Here is a 15,813-nt window from a genome sequence, read left to right as displayed (position 1 = left end):
GCCCCTAGCAATCTGATTCATTTCTCAGTGAGGTTCTCAGACGTCCTCTGCTCAGGCTAGGGATGAAATGTAAGACGTCTGACAGGCACAGCGCTAGGAAAAGAGGACTGTTAAGCAAAACACAAGCAATGTCCACATTCTGAGAGGATACCACAGCTGTCCTGGTCTTTGCTGCGGTTCAGAAAACTCGGGTTTCCAGTAATATACAAGAACATGTCCAAAATCACATCTCCAATGGCCACCTAGCTTTACCTTAGATGTCTGAACCACAGCTCCTCCATCTGGACTTTCAAATGTATTCCCCTCCACAATGGCCAAAGCAGCTGTGCCATGCAGGTTCCTCCAGTCAGTAAAGTTTAAGTTAAACCATATGTTAAGTCAGAATGACTTCTCCATATATCTGTATGTGAAGATTTCCCCATCCTTTCCCTTTTTGATTGCAGTTTTTTGATAGATCAAAGTATATGTCCTTCAAAGCAAGGGCGAATGCTGCCTGCACTGTGTCCAGACCATGTTCCTCCAGCCAGGCCTCCTTTATATTTGCCTATTTTGCTACATTGTGGGAAAACTGATCAGACACTGTTGATAAGCTCTGAGGTATGTTAATGGGGAAATATTTTAGAGGCTACATACTTTGTCAGTTACACCAGATTGTTACAAACATGGTACATGTGCTTTTAGCAATAGAGGTAAAGCAAGCAGTGTTACATATCCTGAGTATTTATACTCCATGACAGCTTCACTAGAGAATTTTCATTTCCTCCTGAACATCAAGGCAAAAGTGTGGCTAACAGAGTAACTTTCATAAATCCAGACTTCAGTTAACAGTACTAGAATTTAGTATCCACTGAAACGTATTTTTCTCTCCAAAATTACCCTCATTTCCACTAAACACAGCCAAATCAAGACTGATTTGTCAATTGACTGCATAGGCCCCTCGAAACTGGCTGTGGTGGAACTCCTCAGGCGTCTCAGACTGAATTCCCAAAAGGCCTTTCGAGGCCAGGAAAGCCAAGCCAGGATCCGCCATCAGACTCTGCCTCAGTGGAATCCCCTCTTACAGACGGCTCCCAAATACTGAGATTCCTGAACATGCCAAGAGAGAGTCTTACCCATTCACCTGATAAGGTTGCTTGGAACCCAAGAATCTCCAATTTCTAAAGGGACCAGGCAGAAAAGAAGAATGTTTCAGTTCTACCCACAGGTATAGTTTACCAAATTGCTGTTAAGTCATAATTAACTTCAAGGAAGGGCTTCTCTATATCTGGAAAACACAGATCATACTCCAGACCAAAAAAAAAAAACCAAAAAACAAAAAAACCACACAAAAATTATAACCATATTCACCAGTTAACTCAGCTACCAGTCCTTTCAACTTTTTATGAAGTCATCAGGTTTTCCATTAGCATTCTCTGGTTACTTACCCAGTTCAGCAATATGATTTGAGATTTAACAGAAACCTGTACTTGTCAAAAAGTCCTTCCTCTGAATCTTCTTGAAGTACTTTTTGCAAAAGCATCAGAGTACAACAATAACTGCCTGTAAATGACAGAAGACTTTAAAAGGTCCAGTTAAACTTGATTATAATGTAATCAATACAGAAACTCAGTTACAATAACTAGAATTATGACTGATTATAATCTTGTGCTTTAAAAACCTTAGTGTCTAGCAAAAACCAAGGAGCAAGTAATTGTGAACTGTTTCTCATTCCAGAATTTCCTGATTGGAAAACTTATGCTTTAGTCTTCCTCTCCTAAGAAGGCAAAGGTAGGTAAACTTAGACCCAGCTAGCAATTAATGTTCCAAAATTTTTTCCTATTTGAAATGACCCTGATAGTTAATGAATTCTCTTCATTTAACTTAAATTGTCAAAACCTGGAGAGACTGTTTTAGATAGGCATTCACAAAACATAGTTATTCCTAGGGAGTTTATCCAAAAGCTCTTATCTCATGTACATTTCCTTAAAGTTTCATCATATTAAGTTGTCTTCCTTGCAGACAGATTTGCAACAGACATAATAAGGTCTTATTTGATCTCTAGTAAACCTAGGTATACAACAGAAGTGCAAGTATCACATTTATCACTGATGACTCTAAAGACTGCTGCTGCTAAGTCACTTCAGTCGTGTCCAACTCTGTGCGACCCCATAGACGGCAGCCCACCAGGCTCCCCCGTCCCTGGGATTCTCCAGGCAAGAACACTGAAATGGGTTGCTATTTCCTTCTCCAATGCATGAAAGTGAAAAGTGAAAGTGAAGTCTCTCAGTCACGTCCGACTCTTCATGACCCCATGGACTGCGGCCCCCCAGGCTCCTCCGTCCATTGGAGTTTCCAGGCAAGAGTACTGGAGTGGGGTGCCATTGCCTCCTCTGGACTCTAAAGACATATCTGTATTAATCAAACCAACAAGCTTAAGTAGCTTCAGTACCAGATATCGATTCAGTACTGAATATTTCCTAGGTCATGTGAACCTGAAATTGAAATTCATTCTAGCCAGTTTCTTTTATACTTTCTGAAAATTTATTTAAGTGCTTAATTTCTTTTAAGCCAGTTAAACAGAGCTCATCCAGAAACCAATCTCAGCCATGCCATTTGGAGACAAAGACATGCCAAAACCAGTTTTAGAATGTCAAGAGTCCCATCTTGGGCATCTTCAGGGTTTTTTCTTTCCCCCAGTTTCTAAACAGCCAATTCAGTTAAAACAAATAACAGTAATAATAATACATATCACTCACATTCAGGGCATCAGTTTCAGAGGAACATGAATCATCATTCAAGTTACTAGGACCTCCAACAAGGGTCAAAACCAGGGAGAGACAACAGGGCTTAGACTCAGGTACTGGGGACTCATGCACACACCCAAGGTGAAAACCAAACCAGTTACAAAAGGTTCAGTTGGATACAATAGCCGAGCCATTAGGGGCCATTACTCCCCATGCTCTCTTGGTGGCTCTCATTCATCAAAGACAGCCACTCCCAGGATTGCCCCCCAACTTTCAGGATTACCCCCTGCAACTTTTGGTCTCCACACACTAGTGGACAGTCCCCCCAACTTTCCACTGCTCATCCTTATCTCCCAATGTCTGTGCTCACGGGAGTTTCCTTGGTCTCCTTGCTGGCTCTGACACTTGTTGGGCTGTATTTTGCAGGCCTCCAAGCCCTATACCTATCCATCCTTGAGACTGAAGAAAGAGCCGGGAGTCAGCAACGGAGACCTCAGTGTCTTAATGGGTACGGGGATCTTACGTGTTTGAAGCAAGGTCCTGGAGTGATACCCCACTGTGTGTGGCAGATGGCAGGCAGGACATGGTGTCGTGGGAAATTCTACCAGGCAAAAAAGAACTTATATCAATCCTTCTTAAACTCTTCCAAAAGACTGAAGAGGAGGGAAAATTCCCAGAGTCATTCTTTGAAGCCATCATCACCCTGATACCAAAACCAAACAAAGACACTACCAAAACAGAAAATTAGAGGCCAATATCTTTGATGAATATAGATGCACAAAACTCTCAACAAAATATTAGCAAACCATATCCAATAGTACATAAAAAGGACCACACACTGTGATCTAGCTGTATTAATCCCAGGGTCCCAAGGATGGCTCAACATGTGCAAATCAGTCCTTGTTTGATACACCACATCAACAAAAGACAAAAACTACATACCATTTCAATAGATGCAAAAAAGCATTTGATAAAATTCAGCGTACATTTATGATAAAAACTCTTACCAAAGTGGGTATACAGGGAATATATCTCAACATAGTAAAAGCCATTTATGACAAACAGCTAACATGATACTCTAGTGAAAAGCTGAAAGCCTTCCTGCTAAAATCTGGAACAAGGGAAGGATGCCTATTCTCACCATTTCTATTCACAGCAGTACTGGAAATCCTAGCCACAGCCATCAGAAAACAAAAGGTATCCAAATTGGAAGGGAAGAGGTAAATTTGTCATTATTTGCAAATGGTATGATAATAGATGTAGAAAATCCTAAAGATTCCATATGAAAAGTACTAGAACTGATAGATGAATTCAGCAAGGTAGCAGGACAGAAGATTAACATACAGAAATGAGTTGCATTTCTTTACAGCAACAGTGAAATAATAGAAAGTTTTTTTTTAATCCCTCTTAAAATCACATTAAAAAAATAGTTGGCAATACATGTGACCAAGGAGGTGAAAGAATTATATGCTGAGAACTATAAAACATTGATAAAGGAAACTGAAGATGATTAAAAGAAATACAAAGATATCCCATGCTCTTGGATTGGAAGAATTAATATTGTTAAAACACTAGGCCATTGTACCCAAAGCAATCTACAGATTTAATGTGATACCTATCAAATTACCCATGATATTTTTTATAGAAATAGAACATATAATCCTATAATTTATATGGAACCACAAAAGACCCTGAATTGCTGAAGCAATCCTGAGGAAAAAGAACAAAGCTGGAGGCATAACCCTTTCAGCATTCAGACAATACTATAAAGCTACAATTATCAAGACAGTCAGACATCCTGGAGTGTACAGTCAAGTGGGCCTTAGGAAGAATCACTATGAACAAAGCTAGTGGAGGTGATAGAATTCCAGTTGAGCTATTTCAAACCCTAAAAGAAGATGCTGTGACAGTGCTGCATTCAATATGCCAGCACATTTGGAAAACTCAGCAGTGGCCACAGGATTGGAAAAGGTCAGTTTTCATTCCAATCCCAAAGAAAGGCAATGATCAAACTACCGCACAATTGTACTCTCTCACATGCTAGCAAAGTAATGCTCAAAATTCTTCAAGTGAGGATTAAACAGTACATGAACCAAGAACTTCCAGATGTTCAAGCTGGATTTTAAAAAGGCAGAAGAACCAGAGATCAAATTGCCAACATCCGCTGGATCATAGGAAAAGCAAGTTCAGTTCAGTTCAGTTCAGTTCAGTTCAGTCACTCAGTCATGTCCGGCTCTTTATGACCCCATGAACTGCAGTACACCAGGCCTCTCTGTCCATCACCAACTGCCAGAGTCGACCCAAATCCATATCCATTGAGTCGGTGATGCCATCCAATCATCTCATCCTCTGTCATCCCCTTCTCCTGCCCTCAATCTTTCCCAGCATCAGGGTCTTTTCCAATGAGTCAGCTCTTCGCATCAGGTGGCCAAAGGATTGGAGTTTCAGCTTCAACATCAGTCCTTCCAATGAACACCCAGGGCTGATCTGCTTTAGGATGGACTGGTTGGATCTCCTTGCAGTCCAAGGGACTCTCAAGAGTCTTCTCCAACACCACAGTTCAAAAGCATCAATTCTTTGGCACTCAGCTTTCTTTATAGTCCAACTCTCACATCCATACATGACTACTGGAAAAACCATAGCCTTGACTAGACAGTCCTTTGTTGACAAAGTAATGTCTCTGCTTTTTAATATGCTGTCTAGGTTGGTCATAACTTTCCTTCCAAGGAATAAGCATCTTTTAATTTCATGGCTGCAATCACCATCTGCAGTGATTTTGGAGCCCAGAAAAATAAAGTCAGCCACTGTTTGCACTGTCTCCCCTTCTCTTTGCCATGAAGTAATGGGACTGGATGCCATGATCTTAGTTTTCTGAATGCTGAGCTTTAAGCCAAATTTTCACTCTCCTCTTTCACTTTCATCAAGAGGCTCTTTATTTCTTCTTCACTTTCTGCCATAAGAGTGGTGTCATCTGCATATCTGAGGTTATTGATATTTCTCCCAGCAATCTTGATCCAGCTTGTGCTTCCTCCAGCCCAGCATTTCTCATGATGTACTCTGCATATAAGTTAAATAAGCAGGGTGACAATATACAGCCTTGATGTACTCCTTTTCCTATTTGGAACCAGTCTGTTGTTCCATGTCCATTTCTAACTGTTGCTTCCTGACCTGCATACAGATTTCTCAAGAGGCAGGTAAGGTGGTCTGATATTCCCATCTCTTTCAGAATTTTCTACAGTTTATTGTGATCCACACAGTCAAAGGCTTTGGCATAGTCAATGAAGCAGAAATAGATGTTTTTCTGGAACTCTCTTGCTTTTTCCATGATCCAGCAGATGTTGGCAATTTGATCTCTGGTTCCTCTGGCTTTTCCAAAACCAGCTTGAACATCAGGAAGTTCATGGTTCACATATTGCTGAAGCCTGGCTTGGAGAATTTTGACCATTACTTTACTAGCATGTGAGATGAGTGCAATTGTGTGGTAGTTTGAGCATTCTTTGGCATTGCTTTTCTTTGGGATTGGAATACAAAATGACCTTTTACAGTCCTGTGGCCACTGCTGAGTTTTCCAAATTTGCTGACACATTGAGTACAACACTTTCACAGCATCATCATTTAGGATTTGAAATAGCTCAACTGGAATTCCAACACCTCTACTAGCTTTGTTCGTAGCGATGCTTCCTAAGGCCCTTGACTTCACATTCCAGAATGTCTGGCTCTGGGTGAGTGTGATTAATCACACCATCGTGATTATCTGGGTTATGAAGATCTTTTTTTGTATAGGTCTTCTGTGTATTCTTGCCACCTCTTAATATCTTCTGCTTCTCTTAGGTCCAAACCACTTCTGTCCTTTATTGAGCCCACCTTTGCATGAAATGTTCCCTTGGTATCGCTAATTTTCTTGAAGAGATCTTTAGTCTTTCCTATTCTATTTTTTCCATTTCTTTGCATTGATCACTGAGGAAGGCTTTCTTATCTCTCCTTGCTGTTCTTTGGAACTCTCATTCAAACGGGTATATCTTTCCTTTTCTCCTTTGCTTTTCGCTTCTCTTTTCATAGCTATTTGTAATGCCTCCTCAGACAGCCATTTTGCTTTTTTGTATTTCTTTTTCTTGGGGATGGTCTTGATCCCTGTCTCCTGTAGAATGTCACAGATCTCTGTCCACAGTTCATTAGGCACTCTGTCTATCAGATCTAGTCCCTTAAATCTATTTCTCATAAGGGATTTGATTTAGGTCATACCTGAATGGTCTAGTGGTTTTCCCCACTTTATTCAATTTAAGTCTGAATTTGGCAATAAGGAGTTCATGATCTGAGCCACAGTCAGCTCTTGGTCTTGTTTTTGCTGACTGTATAGAGCTTCTCCATCCTTGGTTGCAAAGAATATAATCAATCTGATTTTGGTATTGACCATCTGGTGATGTCCATGCATAGAGTCTTCTCTTGTGTTGTTGGAAGAGTGCGTTTGCTATGACCAGTGTGTTCTCTTGGCAAAACTCTATTAGCCTTTGCCCTGCTTCATTCTGTACTCCAAGGCCAAATTTGCCTGTTACTCCAGGTGTTTCTTGACTTCCTACTTATGCATTCCAGTCCCCTATAATGAAAAGGACATCTTTTGGGGGTGTTCTAGAAAGTCTTGTAGGTCTTCATAGAACCAATCAAATTCAGCTTCTTCAGCATTACTGGTTGGGGCATGCTGCTTCTGCTGCTGCTAAGTCACTTCAGTTGTGTCCGACTCTGTGCAGCCCCACAGATGGCAGCCCAGCAGGCTCCCTGTCCCTGGGATTCTCAAGGCAAGAACACTGGAGTGGGTTGCCATTTCCTTCTCCAATGCATGAAAGTGAAAAGTGAAAGTGAAGTTGCTCAGTCGTGTCCAACTCTTAGCGACCCCATGGGTTGGGGCATAGACTTGGATTATTCTGATACTGAATGGTTTGCCTTGGAAACGAACAGAGATCATTCTGTCGTTTTTGAGACTGCATCCAAGTACTGCATTTCGGACTCTTCTGTTGACTATGATGGCTATTCCATCTCTTCTGAGGGATCCCTGCCCGCAGTAGTAGATATAATGGTCATCTGAGTTAAATTCACCCATTCCAGTCCATGTTAGTTCGCTGATTCCTAGAATGTCGACATTCACTCTTGCCACTTCTGTTTGACCACTTCCAATTTGCCTTGATTCATGGACCTAACATTCCAGGTTCTATGCAATATTGCTCTTTACATCATCAGACCCTGCTTCTAACGCCAGTCCCATTCACAACTGAGTGTTGTTTTTGCTTTGGCTCCATCCCTTCATTCTTTCTGGAGTTATTTCTCCACTGATCTCCAGTAGCACATTGGGCACGTCCAAGGTCAGGAGCAGCAGCCGAGAAGAGCTACCCCACCTCCAGGGTCAGGGGAGGCAGCCATGAAGAGATACCCCCCACGTCTAAGGTAAGGAGCAGTGGCTGCGCTTTGCTGGAGCAGCCGTGAAGAGATACCCCATGTCCAAGGCAAGAGAAACCCAAGGCAGCAAAGCTGCTTAAGTCTACTGTATTTTTGTTGCTAAGGGTGTCCTCCATTTGTACCTATGCAAGCAGATCTTAGCATACACATGCAGAAAATTAGATTCATCTTTATTAACTTTCATAATCTTCAATTTAGTCTGTCACTTGGTGGTTCAGACTGTAAAGTGTCTGTCTACAACGTGAGAGACCCGGGTTCAATCCCTTGGTTGGGAAGATCTCCTGGAGAAGGAAATGGCACCCCACTCCAGTACTCTTGCCTGAAAAATCCCATGGATGGAGGAACCTGGTAGGCTACAGTCCATGGGGTCGCTAAGAGTAAGACATGACTGAGCAACTTCACTTTCAGTTTTTAACTATTAGAATCAGTCTTCAGTAGAGATTAAAAAAAAAAAAATCCTATTGTCATTCTATATATTAGCAAGTGATAAGAGAATCTTATATCCCAACTAGCACAAAAAGACTTTCCATCAAGCCTCAGGTGTTTACTGCCATGGCATGATTGTGGGGGGCCTTCCCAGGTGGCTCAGTGGGCATGATTACAAATATTTTCACAATTAGACATTTTCTCAGCTCATACCTTAAGTAAAGATCCTCTGGCAGGGTAGAAGGGGTGCTTAATACCTGTGCCCCCTCACTCTGTAGTAGGAACAGGATACTTATATTTTAGATAAAGACTCAAAAAGAATTAAATGATAGAGTCAGGGTTAGGTATGAGGCTCACGCCAGCTAAGATTTTATTCAAGAAAAAAAATGTAACTGAAAATAAAAGTCACTCAAATGAATGAGTTTCAAAAAACCCTATAATTCTTCAATGGCAGCTCTTGCACCCGCTGTTCAAGCCGGTTCTAACCCAACCAAGATGCTGGAAGGCAGAGCACACAGTGGTGCCCATCAGGCCAATGAGGGCGATGAAGCTCAGGGCTCCCCGCTGCCGCTTTCTGGGTTCTAAAAGAAAGAGGAAGGAACAGAAGTTACTGGGGACGCTCCACAATTACAATGCTGTCAACATCCACCAGCCATTCTATCAAGGCACTTGGGGTTGTACGTTAGACCATTTGGTCTTAAGAGGTCAGCCAACTCTTTAGCCTATGCTGGCAATTGTCAGATACTGCATGGAAAGTTGTGTGTCACAATAGTATTGGACTTTAAAGCAAATTATAGGATAATAATTAGAGCACCTTTGCTTTAGGATCTTTGGGAACTTCTTTCCTCTTCCAAAAGGTAAGCACAGCCAGAAGAGTCTCTTCCCCACTTGTCTCTCAGAAACACCGTTTATAGTACAGCTGAGGAGCAGATCTGAAGTCTGACTACCTGGGTTTGAATCCTGGCTTTCTAGTTTACACTTAGTAGCTCTGAGACCTGGAGTCTTAATCTTTCTAAGCCTCAGTTTCCTCATCTATATATTAATACTATCTATGTCATGGAATTGTTATAGGGTTAAACAACATATGCTGAGGTCTTAGAACAGCAATAGACACATTGAAAATGTTCAATAAACATGAGCCTTGTTATTAAATTCTATTCAAAGGTTAACAAAAGGAAAGAAGATAACCAATCTTTCACCATGGTTATCAAATTACTTTGATAGCTACAACTGGGTTATCAAGTTACAGAAAGACAAAGTAAATTAAGTTACTTTGCTTTTTGAAAAGCCTTGCTAAACAGGAAAGTACAGTAGCAGAAGATTTTAAATTTGTTTCCTTGGCAGACAGTAGCGTGTCCTTACCTCCTGTGTAATAGCCGTAAGCATAAAGGACTCGTCCAACGATCCAGGCCAAGCCCAAGCCAGAAACTATACGCTAAAATAGAAGGGCTCTGTCAGTGTTTTCATTCAAGAAACAGGCAGATGTTTATTAACATCTAGGATTGATTACATACTTTAATAAAAAGTTAACAGTTTCATAGATATGGTAAAATACTCCCTACCAAATGAGGGTAGAATGAAATTGTTTTCAGTCAGGAAAATCAAAGCACTGTGATCCTTCCATGAACTGCTCGCAGACCTGAGAGGTGATTGCTGGCCTGCCTTCTCCTCGGGAGGTGGGATGGCAGGAACCGCCGGGCTTGCCTTGGAGGGGTCAGGGTGCTAGAGCACAGTGATTCTGCTCTGGGAGAGGCAGGCCTAGGGGTTGCAGAGCGACAGGAGAGGAAACCAACGGAAAGGCAGGACTAGGGGAGGAGCGCTGTGAGCAGTGGCCTGGGCATTCCGTGCTGTGGGCTGCTTCATCAGTGAGGGCCTCCAGAGGGCTCCGAGGGGCTACGCTGCGCCCTATGCCCAAGTGTGGGGCTCTCCCAGAAAAAGCCAGAGGGGGTGCTATGTTGTGAACCCCAGGATATGCAGTCTTGGGAGGGGACAGTCTCCCCGTTTCCAACACCCTTCAGAAGACAGAGGAAAAACTCAAGTGAGATGGAAAAATCCTTCCATTTGGCCGCCCTCCTGGGGTGACAACCCCTCTGGTCCAAAGGAGGCCAGGGAGAAAGAGAGAGAAGAGGTGTGAGGACGTGAGTCACGGAGTGCCGCTGTCCTCGAGCATCTTTCCAACTCAGCACTGTCATCAGTGGGGTGAGGTTCCTACTTCAGGGTTTTTGTTTGTTTGTTTCCAGGATTTTAGGGAGAGTTAAATATCAGTAGGAGTATGAAACAACTATAAATAAACACCCAGGCACATATGTCTCTATCTAGGAGGTCTGTAGTCTCATTAGGTTGCTCTGTAAACCCAGGAGCTACGTTAGGTGCTTGTCCTCAGAGCAGTCTTAGGGTATTTTTAAAGAACTAAGCTCAAGGAACGGGATCCCGGGGTGCGGGACAGAAGCAGGGTTTGGGTGCAGAGCAGAGGCTTATGGAAGTCTCAGAACCCTAAATGTGAGGTACCAGTCCTCTGGTCACAACCCAATGGAGGGGAAATCTGGCCCCTTGAAAGGAAAGTTTCTGTCCAAAGCAAGACCCAAACGGCAACTAACCAGAGAACCTTGCTTTATGTAGGTAAGGTGCAGTGCAGACCAAATCCAGGGCTCACAGGGCCACAGCAGCCTACAAGGCACCGAGGTGCCCCCTCGGCCCTGCCGTCACCCCCTGCCCACCACTGAGGCCATGCTGCTCACTGCACACCAGGCAGACCAGACAGGCTCCTGCTCCAGGGCCTCCCCTGCCCACCTCCCGCCTGGGGGTGTCTGGAGGCATGTGCTCCCTACCAACTGCCCAAGTGTCTCCTTCGCAGCAAGGAATGCCTCCTGACTGCACCCCTCAGCACTGGTCCCCCAGCATTCCCTTTCCACCGTGCCCACTTGTGTTTCCTCTGTGGGGGGCACCACTTTCTAACATACTATGCGATGCATGAAGCTGAAACGCCAATACTTTGGCCACCTGATGCGAAGAACTGATTCATTGGAAAAGACCCTGATGCTGGCAAAGATTGAAGGCGGGAGGAGAAGGGGACGACAGAGGGTGAGATGGTTGGATGGCATCACCGACTCAGTGGACATGGGTTTGGGTGGACTCTGCGAATTGGTGATGGACAGGGAGGCCTGGCGTGCTGCGGTTAATGGAGTCGCAAAGAGTCGGACACGACTGAGCGACTGAATTGAATTGACATGATGTATTGGGTTGGCCAAAAAGTCTGTTAGGGATTTTCTATAAGACGTGGAAAAACACAAATGAACTCTTTGGCCAACCCAATACTTGCATTACTTTTCATCTGCACCCCCAACTAAGAGTCAGTGCATGAGACCTGGAGTCTGTGCCTGTTTTGGTCACTGCAGTAACCTCAGGTGTCCAGGAAATTTCTGTTGCCTGAATAAATACAGCAAAGGAAAACTCGATAAACATGAGCCTTCTAGGAGCAGACAGTCCTGGGTTCAAATTATGACTTTTTTTACTCTAGTTATTTGATCTTGAGAAAGTTACACAATATTCAAGAGGTTTTTCATCTGTTAAAAAAAACAAAAAAAAAACCAGGAAAAATTCTACCTGCTTTAAGAAACTGTAAGAAGTAACAGAATTTAATTCTTTAAAATATACGGTGCCTAGACATCAAAGATGTTCATTAAATGTTCATTTCCTCTTCCCTCCCCAAAGACTCAGTGAATTAAATCTATTAAATCTAATCAGATGCCTCCCTCCTCCACCCCCCCACCCCCAAAAAAAACCGCTTGTGCTGTGCGTGCTCAGTACTTACTGGGTGGTAAACACCTCCGACAGCTAGAAAAAATAAGAAGGGAGGGTACACTTCCAACCTGGAATAGAAAGAAAACAACTTTTTTTTAAGAAAAGCACCCTACTTAAGTATGTCCATGTAAAACTAAGAACTTTACATTCTTACTTGCCAAGTTAGAAATTTGAGAGTAAAAATAATCATTGAGTAGAGGCGGAAGGCCGGACCACTAAGATCATCCACCTTCTTTTGCTTTGCTTGGGATTAGAGGTAACTCAGAAGGCAGTAAGTCCAAGACCTCAAAGCTAACAAAGTGAAGAGGTGAATTAGAGTCAACTTGCTTACAGAGCTCAAAGCCTCTCACCCCCTAGGCTGGGACATTCAGCATCACTTTAGAGTGGACTTGTTGCAAATACTGCAGAAGAGTACCATAGCATTAAAGACATGTTGGGGGAGGGATGGAGTGGGAGGTTAGGGTTAGCAGATGTCAGCTATTATATGCAGAATGGATAAACAACAAGGTCCTATTGTATAGCACAGGGAACTGTATTCAATAGCCTGTAAAAAACCGTCATGAAAAAGAACATAAAAAAAGAATGTAGGTATAACTGAATCACTTTGCTGAAAGTAACACAGCAGAAATTAACACAAGGTAAATCAACTTCAATTTAAAAAAAGAAATGGAAAGAAAAGGTTATCCAGTCTCTCACCATCCTAACAACTCTTAATTTTGCTTAATATTATTTTAATCTGTTCATAAACACATTTTACGATACTTTTAATGAGTATCCATGATCATCATCCCAATTACTCAGCAAACCAAGGGTTGAGGTGTAGGACAGAAAGCTCCCACTCTGCAGATGTCTCAGGGGCCCCGCAGGGCCAGCACTCACGTGTTCTGGTGAGCTCGCTGAATGCAGTTGAAGATGTGCCCGTTTTCAGGGTCAGTGCTGTACATGGTAGGATACTGTTAAAACAAAATGTGTGTGATCATATGGTTAAGTGTAGCATTCAATGTTGAGAGTTAAAATCAGCCCTAAAGACAATGTATCCCAAAGCATCTTCTGTCATAACTTTGGTAGATGATCATTCAATTTCTGCTTAAATACATGCAGTGAGAGAGGTCTCATTCTCAGAGGCAGATTCAATCTGGGTCTATTAATATCCAGAACAAGGACGTATGTCTGTGCCATTCAAGGGGTGGAGGCAGCGTGAGCCAAATTCAGCGCTCTTGTTGACATTATGCCGTCACTGGTGGCTTTGATATGCACTACGAGCAGTAATTGGGAAACAGCTCCGTCCCAAGAGTCAATCAGATACCACAGCCTTTAAGGTTCCCTTACTGGGGGAATGGAAACTGTGTGTGAGAATGTTAATGGATGTGTGCATTGAAAAAAAGAAACTAGACATGAGAACTTTAAAAGGAGTTCTGCTTAGGGAGCCTAATTATAATTATTCAACAGAGTAGACATTTAAAATTGCTCGCCAGGACAGCTTCAGTAATTATCCCTTCTAGATTAGCTGGAACTAAAGGAAGCACTCAGCAGACCTGCCCCCTACATCTAATGTCCAAGCACGGGATAACTGTGGCACCACGTGCTTCTTTTCTACTAGGGAGACAGGAAAATCACCAGAAGACATCATTTTAAATGGGCACCCCAGAAAACAACTGCTATTTAACCCCCCCTTTTAAAATTTTATTTATCTTTGGCCACACCTCAAAGGTTGTGGGATCTTAGTTACCTAACCAGGGATTGAACCTGGGCCCTCAGCAGTGAAAGCATGGAGTCCTGACCACTGCTCCACCAGGGTGTTCCCTGTTTAACCTCCTTTAGAAAATAACTCTCTTCCCAGCAAAGAGCTCCAGACAAAAGCACACCTGGTTTTTCTACAGAAGAGACAAAAGAGAAACAAGACTGAAGAGACCCTCTAGCAGGGGCCTGTACTTCTTTCTCTCCTCCCGCCAGACAGGGGCAGAGTTTCTAACAGGAACGTCACTAGCATCACTAGCATCTCACCTCTGCCTCTGTGGCTGAAAACGGGTTCCTGCCCCCGACACGCCTATAAGGGCACCATGTGTTCCCACTCACCTCCACTTTGTACTTCTTGCGGGCCTTAGAAACATTGATGGCTAGATGAGTTACCATCAAGAAGCTGGCAGCACCAGTTAGAATCACGAAACCATATTCCTTAGAGAGGACGGCCATCCTGACTCTGTGGGAGAAAGAACACATTAGGGTGCAGCCCGGCACCACGGGCGCTGTGCCGCAGGAGGTCTCAGGAGTGCGATGCTCTGTTACCAGCAAGTGTATCCCTACAGATCGAAAAGAGGTATGAGTGATCTGATGGCTCTAAGAGGTAGTCAGAGATGTTAACCACCCAACAGAATCTTTAAAAAAATGACTGAAGTCTGCAATATACGCACAGAAAAGTTCACGATCACATTCTCTTCTGTGCTGGAGTTCCTTTGATCAACACTGCATTTATGAGATTTATCTAAACCACTGCAGTGGTCATTGCCATAGGATGGTCTGGCCACTAAAAAACACAATTCAAATAAATATTTCATAAGGCAAAATGCTGCAAGATTACCAGAAGGAGATGGACAGACAAAAAGGGAAAAACAGAAAGAGAGAGAAAAGAGGGTATAAACCAGTAAGTGCACAATGACTCCAGGCTTTCGTTTGTCTGGTGGCATGGGGGACACTGAGGGCAGGGACCTCTAGGCCTCGCTTGGACCCTGAGGCACGTGCTAGTGTGGCAGCAGGAACATCACACTGGAAGGGAAGGGATGGTTTTTAGTGCTTCGAAAGCAGAATGGGGCTCTGAGCAGCTCTTGGAGAACCCAAGCTGCTACTGCTGCTAAGTCGCTTCAGTCATGTCCGACTCTGCGACCCCATAGACGGCAGCCCACCAGGCTCCCCTATCCCTGGGATTCTCCAAGCAAGAACCCTGGAGTGGGTTGCTATTTCCTTCTCCATGGAGAACCCAAGGTGTTCATCAAATCAATACTTCAAAACTAACCCCATGATGTGTCCTGGTGCCTGCAATGCCACTTACTTTGAAATGCATCAAAAATGATGATATAAGCTAATATAGCAAAATATTAATTCTAGAACCTGTGTTAAATATATATATGATAAATGTACAATTCTTTCAACTTTTCTGCATGTTTCAAAAATTTCTTAATAAAATGTTTGAAGAAAAAAAAAGCTCATCTCAGCATTTTTCAGTGTTCGGCAGTTTCAGCTCTTTGAGTTCCTGTCCTGCCCCAGGAGGGAAAGAAGGAACGCCAAGGAGAAGAAAACTTGGTGGTTGGGAAGAAGCCCTAATAATCTCAAAGTAGTTAGTGCTGCCTCCAACCTCTCTGAGCTTTATCACCAGATGTCCAAAGAGCACGACAGCATAAAGAGAAATAGCTACAAGGCT

At 43.1% G+C, this 15,813-nt stretch overlaps 1 protein-coding gene across 1 annotated transcript in view; it reads right to left on the bottom strand.

Moving 5' to 3' along the window:
• Window positions 1-8,937: 8,937 nt before the first annotated feature.
• MGST3 (microsomal glutathione S-transferase 3) overlaps window positions 8,938-15,813 on the bottom strand; it is a 23,760-nt gene continuing 16,884 nt past the window's right edge. The window contains exons 2-6 of the mRNA XM_010851975.1: window positions 14,475-14,598; window positions 13,278-13,351; window positions 12,409-12,466; window positions 9,960-10,032; window positions 8,938-9,178 (exon numbers count right to left, since the gene is read on the bottom strand). Coding sequence (XP_010850277.1) covers window positions 9,042-9,178; window positions 9,960-10,032; window positions 12,409-12,466; window positions 13,278-13,351; window positions 14,475-14,591 — 459 coding nt within the window. The 5' untranslated portion in view covers window positions 14,592-14,598 and the 3' untranslated portion in view covers window positions 8,938-9,041. The remainder of the gene's footprint in view (window positions 9,179-9,959; window positions 10,033-12,408; window positions 12,467-13,277; window positions 13,352-14,474; window positions 14,599-15,813) is intronic.

The sequence above is a fragment of the Bison bison genome, unplaced genomic scaffold (assembly GCF_000754665.1).
Source record: "Bison bison bison isolate TAMUID 2011002044 unplaced genomic scaffold, Bison_UMD1.0 scf7180017864305, whole genome shotgun sequence".
Lineage (NCBI taxonomy): Eukaryota > Metazoa > Chordata > Mammalia > Artiodactyla > Bovidae > Bison > Bison bison.
The sequence above is the reverse complement of the archived record's forward strand: the minus strand, read 5'-3'. Positions and strand labels throughout refer to the sequence as shown.